Genomic DNA, 20773 nt, shown 5'->3' on the forward strand with positions numbered 1-20773 from the left:
GTCCATCTTCCTGGGGAGACTCCTTCGAAATGTATGGGGAGGACCTAATGGCCCCCAGCGATGTCTATATCTTTGCCAATTTTCATCCGATCGTTAAACGGAATACCTTAAACGAATTCTAGATAGATTCCAAATCAATCTGCATCAAAACCCTGAAGGCAAAATATTTTTAGAATTTTTGTCCATTTTGCTGGGGAGATTCCTTCGAAATGTTTGGGGAGGACCTAATGGCCCCCAGCAATGTCCATATCTTTGCCAATTTTCATCCGATCGTTAAACGGAATTCCTAAAACGAATTCTAGATAGATTACAAATCAATCTGCATCAAAACCCTGAAGTCAAAATATTTTTAGAATTTTTGTCCATCTTCCTGGGGAGACTCCTTCGAAATGTATGGGGAGGACCTAATGGCCCCCAGCGATGTCTATATCTTTGCCAATTTTCATCCGATCGTTAAACGGAATACCTTAAACGATTTCTAGATAGATTCTCCATCAATCTGCATCAAAACCCTGAAGGGAAAATATTTTTAGAATTTTTGTCCATTTTGCTGGGGAGATTCCTTCGAAATGTTTGGGGAGGACCTAATGGCCCCCAGCAATGTCCATATCTTTGCCAATTTTCATCCGATCGTTAAACGGAATTCCTAAAACGAATTCTAGATAGATTCCAAATCAATCTGCATCAAAACCCTGAAGTCAAAATATTTTTAGAATTTTTGTCCATCTTCCTGGGGAGACGAAATGTATGGGGAGGACCTAATGGCCCCCAGCGATGTCTATATCTTTGCCAATTTTCATCCGATCGTTAAACGGAATACCTTAATCGCTTTCTAGATCGATTCCGAATCAATCTGCATCAAAACCCTGAAGGCAAAATATTTTTAGAATTTTTGTCCATTTTCCTGGGGAGATTCCTTCGAAATGTTTGGGGAGGACCCCTTTGGCCCCCAGCGATGTCTATATCTTTGCCGATTTTCATCCGATCGTTAAACGGAATACCTTAAACGAATTCTAGATCGATTCCGAATCAATCTGCATCAAAACCCTGAAGGCAAAATATTTTTAGAATTTTTGTCGATTTTCCTGGGGAGATTCCTTTGAAATGTTTGGGGAGGACCCCTTTGGCCCCCAGCGATGTCTATATCTTTGCCGATTTTCATCCGATCGTTAAACGGAATACCTTAAGCGATTTCTAGATCGATTCCCCATCAATCTGCATCAAAATCCTGAAGGCAAAATATTTTTAGAATTTTTGTCCATTTTCCTAGGGGGACTCCTTCGAAATGTTTGGGGAGGACCACTTTGGCTCCCAGCGATGTCTATATCTTTGCCTATTTTCATCCGATCGACTACCATATTCTCACATTATTTTAAAAAATAGCGGGCAATGGACTGTTAGTCCAATCAGACCAGGCGGTAAGGCATTCCTACCGTGATGGAGGAAGGTCACACTGTTTTCGGCTTCGTCTGTTTACCATTTTCGGCTGCTCCCATTGAATTTGTTTATTAATCGAACTCAGTCTGAAAGCTATTTAAACACCCATACTATTGGGAAAAATGTCGAACGCACAGCGTTCCTTCGTCCATAAGGTTTCCAAGTAAGTGAGCAACCCGCCAGAGGCGCCTTTTCCAAACAAAGAAACGCCCTCCCTTACTTTCGTGTCTACATCATTTTTCCCATTAAGGCAGTCGGCGGCGGATGTGCGAAAAAATGTTTCCAGCTGCCACAAGACGGGAACAAAGCCCCTGGACACCTCGCTGTGCTCCACGACGGTAAGAACGGTTATCCTAGGCCTTCCACCACCCTAACCAATGTTCTTCCCAGGTTTCCCCCACGGAGCCCCTGGACTACGAGGAGTTCCTGGCCCAGCACGCAAACATCATCCACCGCGACCCCCTGAAGCACATTCTGGACTTTCCCCAAGGAGACGTGACGGTCAAAATCATTCCCCGGAAGATTCGAACAGTGGACCACATTGTGCCCAGCGAGAACTTGTGAGTCTTTTCTCTCTTTGACCAGCCAAGTAGTAACTGAATGCTTTCAAGGGGCGAATTGCCGCAACATGTCCAGGAGTGTGTCAACTACTACACGCGACCCTGGAAGGTGGTGGAGTACGCCCAGAGGCACCTCTCCAGCTCGTGCTTCATCCGCGAGCGCATCGACCGGGGCACCGTCAGCCCCTCCGCCTACCAGCAGGAGTTCGAGATCGACAAGGACTTCGCCTCCTTCGAGGAGACGTTCGCCTACAAAAGCGAGAGCTGCACCCCCAGTTCCCGGCAGTCGATCGCTAGCCTGGCCTCCGTAAGCTCCTGCACAGACACCCTGACGCCGCGCGGCTCCTGGGCCAGCTTTGACCTGCGCCGCTCAGTCAACGACCCACTAATCCCAAACCTGCTGGACAATGTGCCGCCGGAGCAGGTGGATCAGACCAACGAGGCGCGCAGGCAGCAGGACCGGCAGGTGGCTCTCTTCTCGCTGTACCCCGAGTCGGAGATCGAGGAGAGTATCGAGAGAAGACTGCTCGCCGAGATCCCCATGGAGCACATGGGCCATCGTATCCAGGTGAAGTGCCTGCAGCTGCGACTGGAGCTGGAGGTGGAACCGATCTTTGCCTCCATGGCCATTTACGACGCGAAGGAGCGCCAGAAGATATCCGAGAACTTCTACTTCGACATGAACTCGGATAGTCTCAAGCGGATGCTCTCCAGCCATGTCCAGTGCTCCGACATCAGCACGCAGAGCCACTCGGGCATATTCGAGATCTCCTATCCGAGCAACGACCTCTTCCTGGTGATCCGCCTGGAGAAAGTGCTGCAGGGCGACATCAACAACTCGGTGGAGCCCTACCTGAAAGAGGACAAGGATAAGTACAGGGAGAAGGTGAAGTCCAATGCGGCCGACTACTGCGAGCGACTGGGAAAGTATCGGATGCCATTTGCCTGGACGGGAATCTACCTCACCAATGTCTTCAACGGCGAGAGCTTCGAGGGCAAGGAGCCGGAACGCGATTCCTCGGCCGGGGGAGCTGGCGCCGGTGGGGGAAGTGGCATGTGCTCGGCCCCCAGCTCCAATAGCTTGGACCGGAAGTCATCCACCAGCAGCTTCGACCAGCTCCGGCGCAAGGCCAACGACATGAGCGGGACCTTGACGCGACGCGGCTCCCTGGAGCGGAAGGAGAAGCGCCGCTCCTGGTCGCCCGATGACTTTGCAAACGTTGTGGAGAACTTTCGCCCCATAACCATAACCGTGCCAAGCTTCTTCAAGCAGGAGGCCGATAAAATGAAGGACGAGGACCTGTACAAGATTCTGCCGGAGCTGAAGCGACCCAGTGGGGTGGCCAAGAAGTACAAGTGCATTCCCGGCTCCATCAAGCTCGAAATATCGCCCTGCGTTGAGGAGGCGAAGAACGCCCTCACCCCAGAGCTGGCGAAAATAAATCCCCAAAGCGGGGAAAACGTGCGTCCAGTGAAGGAGATCTTGGAGTTTCCCCAATCCGCCATCTACAATCCGCACTACACCTACCGCAACCTGCTCTTTGTGTCTCCCAAGGAGCTGAACTTCTCCTCGCGCGCCGGGTCCGCCCGCAACATCGCTGTTCGCATCCAACTGATGGCCGGGGAAACGCCCAAGGACGCGGTGAACGCCATTTACGGCAAGTCCTCCTGCCCGAAGTTCTCCACCGAGGCCTTCACGGCAGTCAACTACCACAACAAGTGCCCCTCGTTCTACGACGAGATCAAGATCGCCTTGCCCGCGTCCATAAAGCAGCACCACCACCTCCTCTTCACCATCTACCACGTGTCCTGCCAGAAGAAGCCCCAGGACCTGCAGCCCTCCGTGGAGACTCCGGTGGGCTACACGTGGCTGCCTCTCCTGGAGGACGGGAAGCTCAAGGTGGGAGAGTTTAATCTGCCCGTTATGGTGGAGACGCCCCCGGAGAACTACTCCTTTATTCCCCCGAACGTCCACTTGCCGGGCATCAAGTGGCTGGACAACCACCGGGCAGTGTTCGCCATCAACGTGGAGGCGGTGACGGCCGTGCACACGCTGGACGCCTACCTGGATCGGTTCTTCCTACTCTGCGAGTATCTGGACACCCGGAACATACCCTCCCACATCGGAGAAGGGAATATGGAGGCGGAGCTCAAGAAGTGTCTTCTGGACATCGAGCACGCCAATCGGGAGCCGCTGGTGAGGCACCTGCCGCTGGTCCTGGACAAGCTCATTGAGCTGCTGGTGATGACCCACAAGGTGGGTGGACAGGCCATGTCCCTGGGATCTACCGTCTTCGAAGTGCTGGGTCTGGTGTCGTCGCTGCTGTCCATCCTGAACGACGACCTTATGGTGGACCAGTATGGCCGACAGAGCCTGCTGTCAACCTACGTGCAGTTCCAGTGCAAGATCCCGCATCCCAAACAGCGGCTGACTTCCAGTCGCAGCAACACCGAGGAGTTGCAGCTCAGCGAGACCTACAACCTCTACGACAATGTGGCGAACGGAGGCCGGAGCCTGGAAAGAAAAGGTATGGATTCGTAGTGATGTTATCGCCATCTAACTGTCATTCTCATTCGCAGATCTCTCCATGGACGTCATACACTCGATCGTGGGTCGCGATGCGCAGGTGCGCCTGCTGCACGAGGAACTGGCTCTGCACTGGGTGGTGGCCAGCGGAAAGGCGGCCGACCTGGCCATGTCGAACTCCTGGTTCCTGTTCGAGCTCATTGTAAAGTCGATGATCGAGCACCTGCACAGCTCGAGCACTCTGAATGGACCCCGGAAACACCGTTTCCCCCACCAGTTCAACGACGACCTGAGCACCCTGGTCCATCTGGTCACCACAAAGGTGGTCGGCTACCACAGCAACGAGCCCAAGCTGGCGCAGTCCCTGAACAGCAGCTTGGCCTTCTTCATATTCGACGTCCTGAGCGTCATGGACCGGGGATTCGTGTTCGGGCTGATAAAAACGTACACCAAGGTGCTTATTTCCAAGAACGCGTCCATCCCCGACCTGATGAACTACAAGATAGACTTCCTGAGGATCGTGTGCAGCCACGAGCACTTCGTGGCCCTCAACCTGCCCTTTGGAACGTCCTACACGTTCACAATGGTGTCGGCCCCGTGCAGTCCCACGCCCAGCACAACATCCAGCAACAGTCAGACCTCTTGTGTAAGTCCTTCCCATTGTCCTGAGGATAGATCTGTTCCCAACCCATTCCACTATCCTTTTCAGGGCTCCCTCGAGCGGGCGCTCCACGCCGATCTTAGTCAGGAATTCCTGCAGCAACACTTCCTAGTCGGACTCGTTCTTAGCGACCTGGCTGCGGTGATGGAGGTTCCCAACCCTCAGCTCCATGGCAAGGCCATCCGCTGCATCCGCAACCTGATGACGTCGCACGACCTGGACCCCAGATACAGCGACTCGGAGGCCCGATCCCGCGTGGCAGCTCTCTACATCCCCCTGCTGTCGATCGTGATGGACAGCATTCCGCAGCTGCACCAGCACGTCTTGGACCAGGACCGCCTCCAGCAGATCGGCCAGCTGGAGGACTACCAAGGCCCGCACCAGAGCATCACCACAAGCACCATAAGTCCGGAGGTGGCCTTCGCCATATCCGGCAGTCGGCCGTACTCCTACCTGAACGACCAGGTGAAGAACAAGTCGCCCTTCAGCTCGGAGAACACCCGCCACCTGCTGGTGTGCTTCCTGTGGACGCTGAAGAACCTCGAGAGGAGTGTGCTGTACCGCTGGCTGCTGGGCCTGAGTCCGCACAGGGTGCACCAGATGCTCCAGGTCGTCAATGCCTGCCTGAAGACCTTCGAGTACACGGGCCAGAAGCATGTTCCCACGCTCAAGAGGACCAACACGCAGAGTTTCAGGAAAAATGTCACCGGCGATGTCAAGGAGAAGCTGGAGGAGTGCATAAGGGGCACTAACTCGGCCCGATACGACTTGATAAACCGCCGCAAGGACCGCAACTCCACGGAGAAATTCCGCTGGCGGAAGGACCAGATGCCGTACCGGTCGCAGTACTCCGATGGCGGAGAGAAATCCGGCCATGAGCTGGAGCTGAGCCACTTCATTGAGGGCTCACTGGCCACGGAGGTGGCCCTGGTGCTCCTCGACACCCTGGAGATCATCGTTCATGTTGCAGCCAACCTCCACCACAACCTACTGGGCACTGTGCTGAAGGTGCTGCTGCACGCCCTGTCCCGGAACCAGTCGACGCTGGCACTGCAGAACCTCTTCGCCTCCCAACGGGCGTTGATTTTCAAGTTTCCGAATCTCCTCTTCGACGATGAGACGGATATCTGTGCGGATCTGTGCCTGATTCTGCTGAAGCACTGCGGATCCCTTCTGCCGGGGATTCGCTCGCAGGCAGCGGCCTCCCTTTACCTCCTGATGAGGCAGAACTTTGAGATCGGAAACGTGAGTTGAGTAGTTCTTTTTGGCCATAACTTATTCCCCTCGTTTCCCCCCAGAACTTTGCCCGAGTCAAGATGCAGGTGACCATGTCCCTGAGCTCCCTGGTCGGAACCAGCTCTGTCTTCAGCGAGCAGTCGCTGAGGCGAGCCCTGAAGACAGTTCTGGTCTATGCAGAGTCCGACTCAGACCTCCAGGAAACTTCCTTCCCGGAGCAAGTCCAGGACCTGCTGTTCAACCTTCACATGATTCTCTCCGACACCGTCAAGATGAAGGAGTACCAGGAGGACCCGGAAATGCTTCTCGACCTCATGAACCGCATCGCCAAGGGCTACCAGAACAACCCGGACCTGCGGCTGACCTGGCTGGAGAACATGGCCAAGAAGCACCGGGAACGTGCCAACCACACGGAGGCAGCCATGTGCTACGTCCATGCCGCTGCCTTGGTTTCCGAGTATCTCAGCATGCTGGAGTCGCAGACCCACCTGCCAGTCGGCGCTGTTAGCTTCCAGCGCATCTCGCCGAACACCCTGATGGAGTCGGCCGTGTCGGACGACGTACTGAGTCCTGGCGAGGATGGCATCTGCCTCGGCAACCACTTCACCGAGACTGGACTCAAGGCTCTGCTCGAAGAGGCGTCGAACTCATTCCAAGTGGCTGGCATGTACGAGGCCATGAACGAGGTCTACAAGATACTGATCCCCATCTGCGAGGCCAACAGGGACTTCCAAAAGCTGAGCAAAGTGCACGGAAAGCTTCAGGAGGCTTTCAATCGCATAGCCCAGCTGCAGGTGAGGATGGGATAAGTGGGGGATTCAATACTTTACTTATGTGTGTCTTCCTAAGGGCAAACGAGTTTTCGGAACATACTTCCGGGTTGGCTTCTATGGAGCAAAGTTCGGGGACCTGGACCAGCAGGAGTTCATCTACAAGGAGCCAACTCTGACCAAACTACCAGAGATTTTCAGCCGGCTGCAGGTAATATTGTTTTGTTTGTTAAGTAACCCATGAAGGAAGCTTAATATATGTATAAGTATGCTTCTAGTAACATAATACTAAAAGATTTACTCTTCATATACACCAGAACTTCTATACGGAACGCTTCGGGCCCGACTCTGTGCATATCATAAAGGACTCCAACACCGTCGACGTGAACTCTTTGGATCCGGACAAGGCCTACATCCAAATCACATATGTGGAGCCCTACTTTGAAACCTACGAGATGCGGCATCGGGAAACCTACTTTGAGCGGAACTTCAACCTAAGTAAGGTTATTGATTCTTGGGATGGTTAGACCTTTATCCTGATATTTCAATCCTTTTAGAGCGATTTATTTACGCCACCCCCTTCACGAAGAATGGCAAGGCACATGGCGAGCTTCACGAGCAATGCAAACGGAAGACCATACTGACCACGGCCAACCACTTTCCGTATGTGAAGACCAGGATTATGGTGATCAGCCGGCAGCAAATAGTCCTGGAGCCCATTGAGGTGGCGATTGAGGTGCGTAGACCCATTTTCTGGCGAATATCAGTACTCAACCTCCTTTCGCAAGCAGGACATCCAAAAGAAGACCGTGGAACTGGCCGCTGCGACTAACCAGGAGCCGGCAGACCCGAAGATCCTGCAAATGGTCCTGCAGGGATGCATCGGCACCACCGTGAACCAGGGACCCATGGAGGTGGCCAGCGTGTTCCTCTCGAATCTGTCCGACGGCACAACCGTTCCGACAAAGCACCAGAACAAACTGCGCCTCTGCTTCCGTGAGTTCTCCAAGCGCTGCGCCGATGCCCTGAAGAAGAACCGAAACTTGATCCTTTCGGACCAGAAGGACTACCAACGGGAACTGGAGCGCAACAACGATCGCTTCATCGAGCGCCTGACTCCGTTTATAACGCTGACACGGGTTCAAAATCATGGTGTAGTTAAGTAAGTCCTCTTGTCTTGTCTTTTTTCAAAGTCCGATTCTCAATAACTAACGATTTTCAGAGCCAATGCCAACAACAACAAGGGCACTCCCTTAAAATGGTAATTTTTTGCCCGCGCAGCGCCTTAAATAATTACTAAAAAAAACTCCTTGAAATTACATGTCTAGCGTATCGGATTATTTTAAGTAAGTGCGTATTATCATTCACATTCTGGCCTTCGACATGGCCAACATATAACTCATAAGCACATAAACCTTTTGACTGACCCTTTCACTCCGTGGTCCAACACCAAATATATTTACCAAATAGCAGTGGTCGGCGACCAACAATCGAATACAATTTATCTTTTCTACATTTTACTACTAAAATATAATCAAATAAACAAAATAAAACCATATTCTTTATTTCCAAGTTGATAAGCCATAGTACAAAGTTAATCTTTTGCGGTCCGGCCTGTATATCTTTCGAACAATCATTTTTGAATATTTTGGCGCTTTACAACACTGCGTACTGGAAAATACTTATGTATATCGATATATTTGGTATGAGAAACCAAAAAAATACCAGATATTTAGAAGAAGTCCATCCCTAGTTTAAAATGATATTTAGGACAGTGGAGGTGAGAAACATCGATATTCGAAGAAATCGATAGTGCATCGATGTTTCTCCACCTCTAGTTTAGGAGAAGTTCATCACTAGTTGTATGCATAGCCACGCATGCCCGCTATATCTTAAGTTCGTGTTGTGTTCGTGTTTAATTAAGCTAACTAAAATCGGGAACCAATGTGATAAGAACGCGTCCCAAGCGAGGTGAAAAAAATGTATATCTGTGTGTGAGCGGAGCCGAAACCGAACGCAGAAAGAAGCAACAAATTCCACCGAGCCACCGCCTAACTGCGCAACGGCGAGTAAATTAGTGTAAGTGCAGGAAGAGTGAGCGAAAGGAACATTTGTTATTTGTAGGCGCCATCTTCGGACGAACAAAAGCGCAAACTACATATGTATATTAGTTATTTTTGCAATATGCGTGCGCCGGGGTGACTCACCCACGCACAGCGCACACCGCCCACGCCATTCGCTTTCGTCATTTTTCGGTGTCTCTTGTCCCTTGTTTTCTATGCTAATTCCGTTCCCTGGCGCTTGTGTACTGTACTTGTGTGTGTGCGTGAGTGAATGAATGGCGGAGTAAGATGGCAAATTCTGCTGGCCAAGTGAACCGTTACGATCGCAGAATTAGGTCATCACCTCGCTTACACATAAAACAGTTAGTTCCCACCCACTACCACCACTCACCACTCACTACCCACTACCTGCGCTTATCTGCGGAAGCCGTAAATGTTACGCCGTCGAAGCCGTTTGGTCGGTTATCAATTGCCTGGAAAATGGAAGTGCATCAGTGGTGGTTCTTCTTCTTGTTGTTGTTGTTGTTGTTGTTGCCCTAATGTGCAACGCAGCATAGCGGGTTCATTATCACCGGGTACATACTGTGCATGCTAGTACCTTTATTTTGGTATTTTTGAGCCGCACTCCTCTAGCACGATAGTTGAATGGCTAATTATTTGTCAACCGTGTGTGTATTCTATTTTATAACTGTATTTGTGTACACTTTCATTTGGCTTCGCGATCGGTGGACAGTGGTGGTCAAGCGAATAGCAGAGAGTATATAAAAAAAATATTATTTTTCCAGTAAATAATTTAAAAGAAAATAAATTAATAATATAAACTTATATTATACAGCAATAAAAGTAAATAATTTTCCACTCGCTCCTATTCACACGACCTCCACTGTGCGCGTGAAGGTACGCCAGCAATGGTAGATGTACCTCTGAATATCTGGTTACATAGAAATTTACATACACACCAACTCACTCACACACTTACATAGACGAGCCGCCTACAAACAAACGGTTCAGCTTGCCGTTCGCCTCGAATCTTGTCGCAACTTGTTTGGCAAGTCTTGTAAGTCTAGTTCTTGCTCCGCCGAGGTCTCCATGTCTACAAATGCTCTTCGTTTCTGCCCAGAGAGCAGAGCAGAGCCGAGCAGAGCTGCCTGAAACTATTTCCAAACAATAACTATCTTCTACTTGCAGAGATACCTGAATCGAGACACATTCTGACGGACAGCATGCTGAAGTTCATACGGGGCAAGGGCCAGCAGCCCACCGCGGAGCGTCAGCGCCTGCAGAAGGATCTGTTTGCATATCGCAAGGTGAGTGTCTGCTATCTTAGGAAGGCCTTAAGCCTTGGGCTGGTCTAAATTAAAGAAACCACTATCGGCCCCACCCAGTTTGGCTTCTAGATAGCGGGCTGGCTCTTGGGCGGAGCGGGGAACACTCATGGGTGCGGAATGCCATAAGACTGGGTGCTTTTTGCATAAAATGGCACAAGCGAGTGTGCCAATTGACATATTCAATTACGGGGTCGATCGCATTTCAAGAAACTATCAAGTATCTCCCAGATACAGTGTAGCTAGCAGCTAGCCGGAAGCGACCTCTGCTAACTGGGTCAAGAAAATGTTAAGGCTTGAGTTTCTGCCCCCCAAGCATTTCACTTTTGTTTCGGACCTCGGCCAGCGGGCGAAAGAAACGAACTGGCGTCATCATTCGCGGGGCCTCCATAAACCCAATGACATCATCCAGAGCCCGCTTTTATGCTGTCCGCTGGCTACTATCTGGCACTGCCACTGGCACTGGCACTCCGCTATGTCATGACATTGAAAAGAGTCTGGTCTGAGGGAGTTCTCTGCAGCAGATTCACCTGCCGATTCGGCTCTTTGTGGAACATGACCAGTAATTAGTCACCGATGCTTTCGATAGAACTTTATGGCTATATGACTGTGGTGACTGTAGTCGGAGGTAATAATTCTGTATACACAGCCTAACATGGCGAGATAGCCACCAGAGTGAGGTGGCCCGAAGGGAGTGCTGTAGTCGATAAGATTAACTTTGTTTGCGTTATGGGCTGGGTTGGTAAATGGTTGGGTCGCCGGAGGAAGCACCACCTACCCGCCCATCGGAATGTTTGGGGAGATAGGTACAGTGCTTCCAGCGATAAGATTTTAAACAGGCCGCCAAGAATCGAACTAGAAACTGGGTCAGAGCAGCAAGTGCCGCCGCATACCTTTGATTTCCAAGCCAAGGACTTGGCGAAGCCATTGCCCAACCGAGTATGAGCCATTTTAATAACTGACTAATTAAGTTGGCAGCGATGGTATCTGGCACTCGCTATTACTGGTTTTTATGGGAAGAAATAGTCCAGTTACTAAAGCCAGAAACTGGAAACAAAGCGATGCTTGGATGGCTTCAGAACCACAGCGGCGATGGCAATATGGGTCAAGTAGCGCAGCTCTTCACGGTCCACGAGTGAGGAAATCCATTATGATATTTCGGCTGTCTTGGTCTTAGCTCGACTCTGGCCGGAGGGACGCTTTCTCGGCCCAGAACAGTACATGGCTCGGGTCGGGCCAAGCTCTTCCCCAGAAAAGCCATTATGCAAATGGTTCTCTTCGAGTCGAGTGGCTCCAGAGCTTCCCGTTGGGCTATTGTGGACCAGTCTGAATGGGGTTTGCGACACAAAAGGTTGGCTCCAGTCCCCCAACAGAGATGGAGCAGCCTTCCAGGGCCAAGAACACTGTAACCAGTTGAAACTTCACGCTTCTTCAGTTTTAATCAGAGCTTCTCTTTATCCTCCAGACCGCACAGCATGGATTCCCCCACAAGCCCTCGGCGCTGGCCTACGACCCGGTGTCGAAGCTCATGGCGATCGGCACCCAGACGGGCGCCATCAAGGTCTTCGGCCAGCCCGGCGTGGAGCTCTACGCCCAGCACACCCTGGTGAACAACTCGGCCGCGGAGCTCAACGTCCAGCTGCTGGAGTGGGTATACGGCACGGGCCGCATCCTCTCGCTGACGGCGGCCAACCAGCTGATACTGTGGGAGCCCGTGGGCAGCACCCTGGTGGCCATCAAGACGCTGTCCTTCGACGGCAAGCTCAAGAAGGTCTCCTCGCTGTGCTGCTCCCTGAACAAGGACGTCCTCTGGATCGGAACGGAGGGCGGCAACATCTACCAGCTGGACCTGCACTCGTTTACCATCAGGGAGCCGGTCATCTACCACGACGTGGTCCTGGAGCAGGTCCCGCCCGCCTACAAGCTGAACCCGGGCGCCATCGAGTCCATCCGCCAGCTGCCCAACGCCCTCAACAAGCTTCTGATCGCCTACAACCGGGGCCTGTGCGTGCTGTGGGACCTGGACACCTCCTCCGTGGAGCGCGCCTACATAGCGCCGGGCCACGGACAGAGCGTCGGCCTCTCGGTGCACACCGACGGCTCCGAGTTCAGCTGGTACCATGCGGACGGCTCCTACGCCACCTGGAGCATTGGCAGCGCCGATCCCCCCAAGAACGTCAACTACGTTCCCTACGGCCCGGACCCGTGCAAGAGCATCAATCGCCTCTTCAAGGGCAAGAGGGGGTAAGTGGTTGCTACTCTCCCTTCCTGATGTCCTCTAATGTGTGGGATTTAGTTCCAGCGACGTGATTGTCTTCTCCGGCGGCATGCCCCGCTCCGCTTACGGCGACCACAACTGCGTCTCGGTGCACGTCAGCGACGGGCAGAAGGTGTGCCTCGACTTCACCTCCAAGGTGATCGACTTCTTCGTCACCTACCAGGAGGACAGCGACGTGGCGCAGGTCCTGATTGTGCTGCTGGAGGAGGAGCTGTGCGCGTACGACCTCACCGACGCCAACATCCCGGCCATCAAGGCGCCCTACCTGCACTCCGTGCACGCCTCGGCCGTCACCTGCAACTACCTCGCCTCCCAGGTGAACCAGGCCGTCTACGAGCGCATTCTGCGGGCCGGGGACGAGCAGGACATCGACTACAGCAACATCGACTGGCCCATCACCGGCGGCGTGCTGCCGGAGGACGAGTCTGCCGCCCCGTCGGACGACGAGGAGGCGGCCAAGGAGTACGAGATCCTGCTGACCGGCCACGAGGACGGGTCCGTCAAGTTCTGGGACTGCACCGGGGTGCTGCTGAAGCCGATCTACAACTTCAAGACGGCGGGCATCTTCGGAAACGAGCACGACTTCCGGGACGAATCGGCTGCCGACAACGCAGATCCGCTGGACGAGGGAGAGCCTCCGTTCCGCAAGGCCGGCCTCTTCGATCCGTACTCCGACGACCCCCGGCTGGCGGTCAAGAAGATAGCCCTGTGCCCCAAGACGGGGCAGCTCATTGTGGGCGGCACAGCCGGCCAGATCGTAATCGCAGACTTTGAGGACGCCGCCGAGGACAGCGGCCCCCTGAAGTACAGCTCCATGAACCTGGTCAGCGACCGGGACGGCTTCGTGTGGAAGGGGCACGACCAGCTGAATGTGCGGGCCAACCTGCTGGAGGCCAACGCGGCTCCCCTGGCCGAGAACGGCGTGAACATCACGGGGGTGCTGCAGGTCCTGCCCCCGGCCAGCATCACATGCATGGCCCTCGAGGCCAACTGGGGCCTGGTCTCCGGAGGAACCGCCCACGGCCTGGTGCTCTTCGACTTCAAGAACTTTGTGCCGGTGTTCCATCGGTGCACCCTTAACCCGAACGATCTCACCGGGGCCGGCGAGCAGCTGTCCCGGCGCAAGTCGTTTAAGAAATCGCTGCGCGAGTCGTTCCGGAAGCTGCGCAAAGGCCGCTCGACCCGGAACAACCCCACCAACCAGGTCCCGACAACGGTGGGTTCAAGTGGCGGCCTAACTAGTTCCTCCGATAATTATGTGTATTTTTTACAGCTGGAGGCACGTCCGGTGGAGCGACAGATAGAGGCCCGCAACGCCGACGACGGCCTGGGGTCGATGGTGCGCTGCTTGCTGTTTGCGAAGACATATGTGACCAACGGTGAGGCATCAGGTTCCATCTCCAGTCCATCATGCTAATCCCTTCCCTCTTTTCAGTCAACATAACATCACCCACCTTGTGGTCGGCCACCAACTCGAGCACCGTCTCGGTGTTCCTCCTGCACCTGCCCCCTGCGCAGACCGCCGCCACCGCAATACCCCCTATAAGTGGCAACGCTCCGCCCCAAACCCCACGTCGCATTTCCGCGCAGCTGGCCAAGGAAATCCAGCTGAAGCACCGCGCCCCCGTGGTGGGCATTTCCATCTTCGACCAGACTGGCTGCCCGGTGGACCAGCTGAACCCCGGCGAGAACGGAACGCCGCCCCACCGCCTGCTCATCGCCTCCGAGGAGCAGTTCAAGGTGTTCTCCCTGCCCCAGCTGAAGCCCATCAACAAGTACAAGCTGACCGCCAACGAGGGCGCCCGCATCCGACGCATTCACTTCGGCTCCTTCAGCTGCCGTATTTCGCCGGAGCTCCTGCAGAGTCTGCACGCCGGCAGCCCCACCAAGTCCACGCGCTCCCACGGCGAGGGCGACGGAGCGGCCAACATCAGCGCCACCTCGGGTGGACGCGGGGATCTGTACCACGAAATGGCTCTGATCTGCCTGACCAACATGGGCGACATCATGGTGTTGTCCGTGCCGGAGCTGAAGAGGCAGCTGAACGCCGCGGCCGTGCGGCGGGAGGACATCAAGTAAGTCCATGAGGAGGGAGGGTGTTACTGTTCTAGCCACTTACCATCTCGATCTTGCAGTGGGATCTCGTCGCTGTGCTTCACCAACGCCGGCGAGGCTCTGTACATGATGTCTTCCTCGGAGCTGCAGCGCATCGCCCTGGCCACGTCCAAGGTGGTGCAGCCCACGGGCGTCGTCGAGGTGGAGCCGCTGGAGAGCGAGGAGACCTCTTTGCCGGCCAACGACGAGGACGAGAGCGACAAGGAGACGGACCTCCAGAAGGAGGTGAGCGAGGCCATCAAGGAGCCGCCCGTGGCCACCCAGCGCGCGAAGCCCGTGGAGGTCAGTGTGGACCGGAGCAGCCTGCACCTGGCCAACGGCCTCAGCAGCAGCAACTCACCCAACCGTGCCAACGAGACCATCACCAGTTCCATCGGTGACATCACCGTCGACTCGGTGCGTGACCACCTGAACACCACCACGACTACCTTGTGTTCCACGACTACGGAGGAGACTGTGGGTGAGTGGAGCGCCTCTTTGATTGTTCAGATAGCTTAGTGTCTTGCTCGAGTGTCTTGTCCTGCATCTTATACATCTCATGCAACTCTTATCTTATACGCCATTAGACTTCTAGAAGTCTGTTCTTTTTTGAGTAATTGCTTCAAAGAATATCTGATTTGTGTTTATTTATTGTTGCTTGTAACTCTACTTGACTTGCCACTACTTAGGTGCTTATTCTTATATTTAATATTAGTTTTAAGAACTCTACTACACAATCTTACACTCTTATACTCTTTTAGTCTTAAGTCTTTTGCCTTGCAACACCATTTATACACTATACTACTTATACACCATCTAGTTTATGCTTTTGGTTCTTCTGTTCCTGCATTGATCCTCTACTAGACTTGCCACTACATACTATAATTTATAATTTACTTTACTTTTCCTCTTATAAGAAAATGATTTTTGTCCTGGACTTTTGTTACTCGCACTAGTATACACTCTACTACAGTCTCTTGTCCTGCAAGATTATCCCACTACTGCACCTTGTACATTATATTTCCATCAACTCTACATCTGGTATTTGTATCTCCTGGTATCTCTTGTACTCAAAACACACATCTTTCATGCTCTGCTTGACTTGAAACCTTATCCATCCTCGTAACACAGTCCAAAGTCAATTCATCTCCGAGTGTCCGTCGTCCAAAGTATCCGTCGCTTGGCTGTCCTGCTCTAACCCCGATTATCTGAGTGCTTATCCTTCTACTTGACTCTCGTTTTTAGATTCGCGTCACTAGTCGCCACTAGCCCCCCACACCATACCTTACACCCTATTTTAGTTAGTATAAGGGCAGTCGCATCCTTGAGCCCTTCAACCCCGTTCACGGGACGCATGCACGCCTCGCCTCGTATTCGTAGACCCGTTAATGCCTCCAATAGCCCCTGTATCTCGTATTAACCCTCTGGTGTCCAACCGTTGTCCCCGTTGTAGGTCGACTATCAGTGCTTAGCACGCAAACCAACCAGCAAACCACCACCGTCAATGTCAACGACATTCCGAACATCAACATACCCAACCTGATGGACTTGGCCTCGAAAAGGTTCGTATCCTGCCGTATCCAGAAATTGAAGAAATCCCTCTAACCTCAAGCTGACCCTCCCATTCAATTTACTGAAACAGCAACACCACGGAGACGAGCACCAGCTCTGTGGTCATCAAGTCCGTCATAACGAGCATATCCCACGAAAAGACGAACGGAGAGAGCGAGGCCCGCACGACCAAGACCACGACGCACGAGGAGAGCCAGTTCTAGGACTCTGCAGACGCGGTACCAAGCACCCGGCACACCAGATGCTATCAAGAATTTACGGACCAATGCCGATTCGGACGCTGAAGGACTTGGGTATTCCCGTGAGGAATATCGCCAACACACTCGACAAGTTTCGCACAATTTTATTCGCATTGATGAGGAGAGGAGGTCCACTTCGAGAACCATATCATGACGATGTCATATCGGAAATGACAGACTCCCCATATACTGGCCACTGTGCCCCACAACAGAACCCACACAAAACTACTTTCTTCAGAAGAAATTGAAACTTGGTGTGCTCCATTGCGACCGCAACTGTATTTTAGTTATGTAGATCAACCCCTTCACACTTTTAAGAGACGAGATCGACTTTCAGTCCACGAGCGGCAACTATTGCATTTTATACAAACAACAACTATTTAATATCATTGCACGTTATTTTTTGTAATCCATGTTCTTGTAAGCTTATATTGTACTTTTACGAACCGATGGCGTTTAAATATGATTAGTGAAATTTACGACACATCCATACCTTTAATGATTTGATGTTACCACGAAGGATCTGCCGTCTGTCCCGGCTGGTCGAAGTCCGAGCACTTCCAGGACCATCTATAGACAACGCCCTGTTTTGGGCCTGGATTGCCAGCAGTTGAGTCCAAAACTGATTAACATTCCCTAAATTTTGAGAGTTTGGTGACAATCTTAGCCAGCCAGCAGTTTAAAGTTTAAAGGCTATATCGAACAGGGCTGATCAAGTACAATACGAAACAAGTATGCCTTATAAAAATTAATATATTTACAGATTTTGAAAAGTATTAAAAACCAATATTTACAACATCCTTGCAAGTCTGATAACTTTCTACAAGAAAAGGCTATTATTTTTGATTTTTTATTGAGATTGCCAGCGTGTGTTATTTTAAGGTTTCAGGTTCTACTATCCGAGCTTTGGGCTTTTTAATTTGGTTTCATTTGGTTTGGTTCATTTTGGTAATTTGGTTAAATTGGTTCTATCCCACATAGAACCACCAACCATACAGCATGTGAGTGGTCTATATGTTGTATGGTTAGTAATAGTACATAGAATACAGCTTCCTTTTCTGAAGTCGCTACTTCCCTGCCTTGTTCAAAGCAAACTTCATCCATGTAGTTCCTTGCTACTCACTAGGAATACTTCCCGGCCCTGCACCTGCCCCTGGTTCATCCACAACTTTCACTTCCCCACCAAACTTGTCACAATGGAATTTTCTTTAAAATTTTTAATTTGTGCAACGTTTTGGCCAAATTGTCGACTCGGAGACAAGGCGGTCTTAATATGTTTCAAGTAATTTGTGCGCATTTGCGAATTTTTATCGCGGCCACAAAAGTTAGTCCTTTGAGCGCAGGAGGCGACCTGGCGGTGCAGTCCTGCGGCATCCCCCTGGATTGTTAGCGGCGGTGTAATAATGACTTTATGACTTTATTTACGTGCAATAAAAGGAGCATATTCCGGAGCTTTAGAGGAGCGTTTTTAAATTTCCCGGTCGAAGGACGATGGGCCACTACTTTCGAATAAAAATGCGAATGCAGGTTAATTTATTCGGTTGCCTTCTGCTCGGCATCTTTATTTCCATTATATGCCCAAAAAGGAGCTGTGTGGCTCCTCGGCAGTAGGCTGAATCCGAAATGCCCTCCAATATGCTAAATCCCAGCCAGCAGGTTGCTTGACGAGAGCTGTCCTGCCGGCAGGAGGAGCTGTCCTTTTCAAAACGTGGGGCGTGCCACTTGAAGGATGTTAACATGCATGCTCCTGGCTGACGCTTGTCTTGCCCAAACTCAGGTCCTCTGTGCCGCTCGCATTTGCATTTCAATGATTAAAGTGTTAAAATTCCAGCCGACACATGCAAACTTTCGAGGTGCTTGGCCAGGCCTCCCACCCGCTTCCGGACTAGTATCTAGTAGTAGGAGTATCTAATGGCTTTATAAAAGCCGAATAGCCGGGCGGAATGCTATTTTAATATTCCCATGGTCCGACACATGGTGCGAAATGCTTGTAGACATTGACTTTTAAGGACATTTAAGGGTTTTCATTTTATGTCTTGAAAATAGTGGGAACAGTAGGAGGCAGTAGGCCTTTAAGGGCACAATAGCTTCAGGTGTTGTAGTTTTTAAAATATTTAAGGTAAGTTATGGTTGGTTTTTAGGATCTTTCTTTATAATTCCTCATTGTAATCTTTATAAAGTGGGAACAGTTTAATTTCTTTGCATAATTCTAGGCTATCTCCGAAAAAGAGATATCTTCTAGGCTACCATCCTTAAATCCATAAATTATTTAGGACATTCATTGGAAATCCTCTCGAATAACATCTGGTATGTGGAATCACGCACTGATCCGAGACTGACACCAGGACTAAGGGAGCCTGACACTTGTCCTGATTGACTTTAACAAATTAGCATGTTTTGGCCTTAGTTCGGGCCACTCGCCGGCAACTGGATTAATCATTCCAGATTCGCCTCCAATTACCGCCCCACTTGCGGAGATAAGCGCCGTGCAGGCCGGAACAAAGGACCTGGTTCTCTAATTGAATGTGCGTGAGTGCGAATGGCGTGATGCCGAAGCTCTCTAAAAACTAGCCGCCCTTCCACCCACTACCTACCATCCGCCCACCACAAAGCTACAACCTGCGAACGTCACTCGACGACACTTACAGCCGTGACAGCCGTGGCGGACATTTCACGGATTTTGCTGGATAATCCGGAGGAAGGCAGGACGCAGGACGCAGGCTGCGGTGAGCGGGGAGCGGCCGTTAGCCGTCAGCCACAGTGCGTGAAGTGCATTTAAAATTTGCATTTTGTAGCCTCGAATTACGGCGCTGCAGCGGGCGTCGAGTGGCGCAACAATGCGTGGCCGTATTACTATTTTGGTTCTAAAACCACAGGAGCGGTCTCCTTAATGACACAGGAATGCCGGAATGTCAAGAGCATTCAGAGCCAACTCTGCCGAATTTATGGTGTATTATTTTTCGAGGGGATTCATTTAGTAACTGAATTTCAGTTTCCATCCAAACTAGGGGCTTTAAGGGGCCTATGATGCAGTGCCGTCCATCTCTCCGGCAAACACGATTTAATATTTGTTACACAGATCCAAAATATGAAATGTCTGGCACACGCACATGGAGTCTTAGTGCGACGACACCCACAGCTCTCCGGCAATTGATATTCATGGAGAGTCCCAGCTACACATGTAAAGTCATGGCTCAAGACGCCCCACTCCGACATCCGAGTGTTTTTCCACAATCCTTTTGTTTGCCTTGGCTTGTCAAAGTGCGGAAATATGGGGGAGAGTGCGGCAGCTCGGAAAACAAACACAAGCTGCTGGGTTAGTTCACCGATGCGGCTTTTACGGGCTTAACATATTAATTAAACTTGGAGTGGAGTGGAAACACGGAACACGATACCGACAGGGTCAACTTTAAATTAAGTTTTAATCTGTTGCTCATATTTAAACAGCCAGCCAGCCAGCCTGCCAGCCAGCAGCTTTGTCCGTGAAGTGTGTAAGGAAAGCAGGATTTGTTGCCATGCCAGGACTATTTTTGGGTAAATAGTGAGTCAGTCGGGCAGTTGGAGATGTAACTGGGCTAGGATCCAAACTTCCTGTCCCTCGAAGTGCGTGCTCAGTTATGTAGATGGATTTTTGGATGCTTTAATTGAAACTGGTCTCTTGCCAGTTGGCCCACAATTTTCACTGGGAGGACCTGACAAGCCGAATCATCAAATCCCATCCAGGTCAGCCGAATATCTGAGAGCGGGACATCTGCCGTGAAGGCACTCCCCTTCCAAATCGAAGTAGTAACTCTCATCCGGAGTAATCTCGTCCACAGGTGTGCGTACGAGGAATGTGGGAGAGCAGGGGGCCGCTCCCCTGGCAGATTGACAGCTTAATAAATTAAAATGCATTAAGTGGCTGGCGTAGATTTGCGGCAGCCATAAATCTTTCCCCCCAGCTCAGCGAGACGGAAACAGAGTCGCCTTCCCTGAATCAGGGGGGAAGCAGCGTGCTGGCTTCGGGCTTAA

The 20773-nt window shown here is 51.6% G+C and overlaps 2 protein-coding genes across 5 annotated transcripts; both read left to right on the forward strand.

The window, feature by feature from the left end:
* Nucleotides 1-1411: 1411 nt before the first annotated feature.
* LOC6497688 (dedicator of cytokinesis protein 7) lies at nt 1412-8686 on the forward strand. 2 transcript variants are annotated; one of them, XM_014906303.3, is made up of 13 exons: nt 1412-1600; nt 1688-1775; nt 1828-1997; nt 2049-4525; nt 4578-5170; nt 5234-6430; nt 6484-7215; nt 7271-7402; nt 7509-7689; nt 7749-7927; nt 7983-8353; nt 8414-8452; nt 8520-8686. In XM_014906303.3, the coding sequence occupies exons 1-13, from the start codon at nt 1560-1562 to the stop codon at nt 8539-8541; spliced, it is 6222 nt and encodes a 2073-aa protein (XP_014761789.1). In that variant the 5' UTR covers nt 1412-1559; the 3' UTR covers nt 8542-8686. The 2 variants fall into 2 exon arrangements, with proteins under 2 accessions (XP_014761789.1, XP_001961567.1); XM_001961531.4 differs by having other exon boundaries at nt 1413-1600; nt 8414-8686.
* A 319-nt stretch (nt 8687-9005) lies between these two features.
* On the forward strand, nt 9006-17560 carry LOC6497689 (lethal(2) giant larvae protein). Of its 3 annotated transcripts, none has more exons than XM_001961530.4 (9): nt 9007-9270; nt 10443-10561; nt 12045-12823; nt 12876-14073; nt 14131-14236; nt 14293-14932; nt 14993-15432; nt 16405-16513; nt 16594-17560. In XM_001961530.4, exons 2-9 carry the CDS (start codon nt 10478-10480, stop codon nt 16724-16726), a joined length of 3489 nt encoding a protein of 1162 aa, XP_001961566.1. In that variant the 5' UTR covers nt 9007-9270; nt 10443-10477; the 3' UTR covers nt 16727-17560. The 3 variants fall into 3 exon arrangements, with proteins under 3 accessions (XP_014761790.1, XP_001961566.1, XP_032307714.1); XM_032451823.2 differs by lacking the exon at nt 9007-9270 and adding an exon at nt 10141-10311; XM_014906304.3 differs by lacking the exon at nt 16594-17560 and having other exon boundaries at nt 9006-9270; nt 16197-16513.
* Nucleotides 17561-20773: the final 3213 nt, after the last annotated feature.

Source organism: Drosophila ananassae, chromosome 3R (assembly GCF_017639315.1).
Source record: "Drosophila ananassae strain 14024-0371.13 chromosome 3R, ASM1763931v2, whole genome shotgun sequence".
NCBI lineage: Eukaryota > Metazoa > Arthropoda > Insecta > Diptera > Drosophilidae > Drosophila > Drosophila ananassae.

Bases quoted from the DNA above. Each gene is read 5' to 3' on its own strand.
- LOC6497688 (XM_014906303.3), top strand. From the start codon at position 1,560: ATGTCGAACGCACAGCGTTCCTTCGTCCATAAGGTTTCCAA. The intron at 7,690-7,748 runs GTAAGGTTATTG...CAATCCTTTTAG, and splicing joins TGAGCGGAACTTCAACCTAA to AGCGATTTATTTACGCCACC. The intron at 7,928-7,982 runs GTGCGTAGACCC...TTTCGCAAGCAG, and splicing joins CCATTGAGGTGGCGATTGAG to GACATCCAAAAGAAGACCGT.
- LOC6497689 (XM_001961530.4), top strand. From the start codon at position 10,478: ATGCTGAAGTTCATACGGGGCAAGGGCCAGCAGCCCACCGCGGAGCGT. The intron at 10,562-12,044 runs GTGAGTGTCTGC...TTTATCCTCCAG, and splicing joins ATCTGTTTGCATATCGCAAG to ACCGCACAGCATGGATTCCC. The intron at 14,237-14,292 runs GTGAGGCATCAG...CCCTCTTTTCAG, and splicing joins GAAGACATATGTGACCAACG to TCAACATAACATCACCCACC.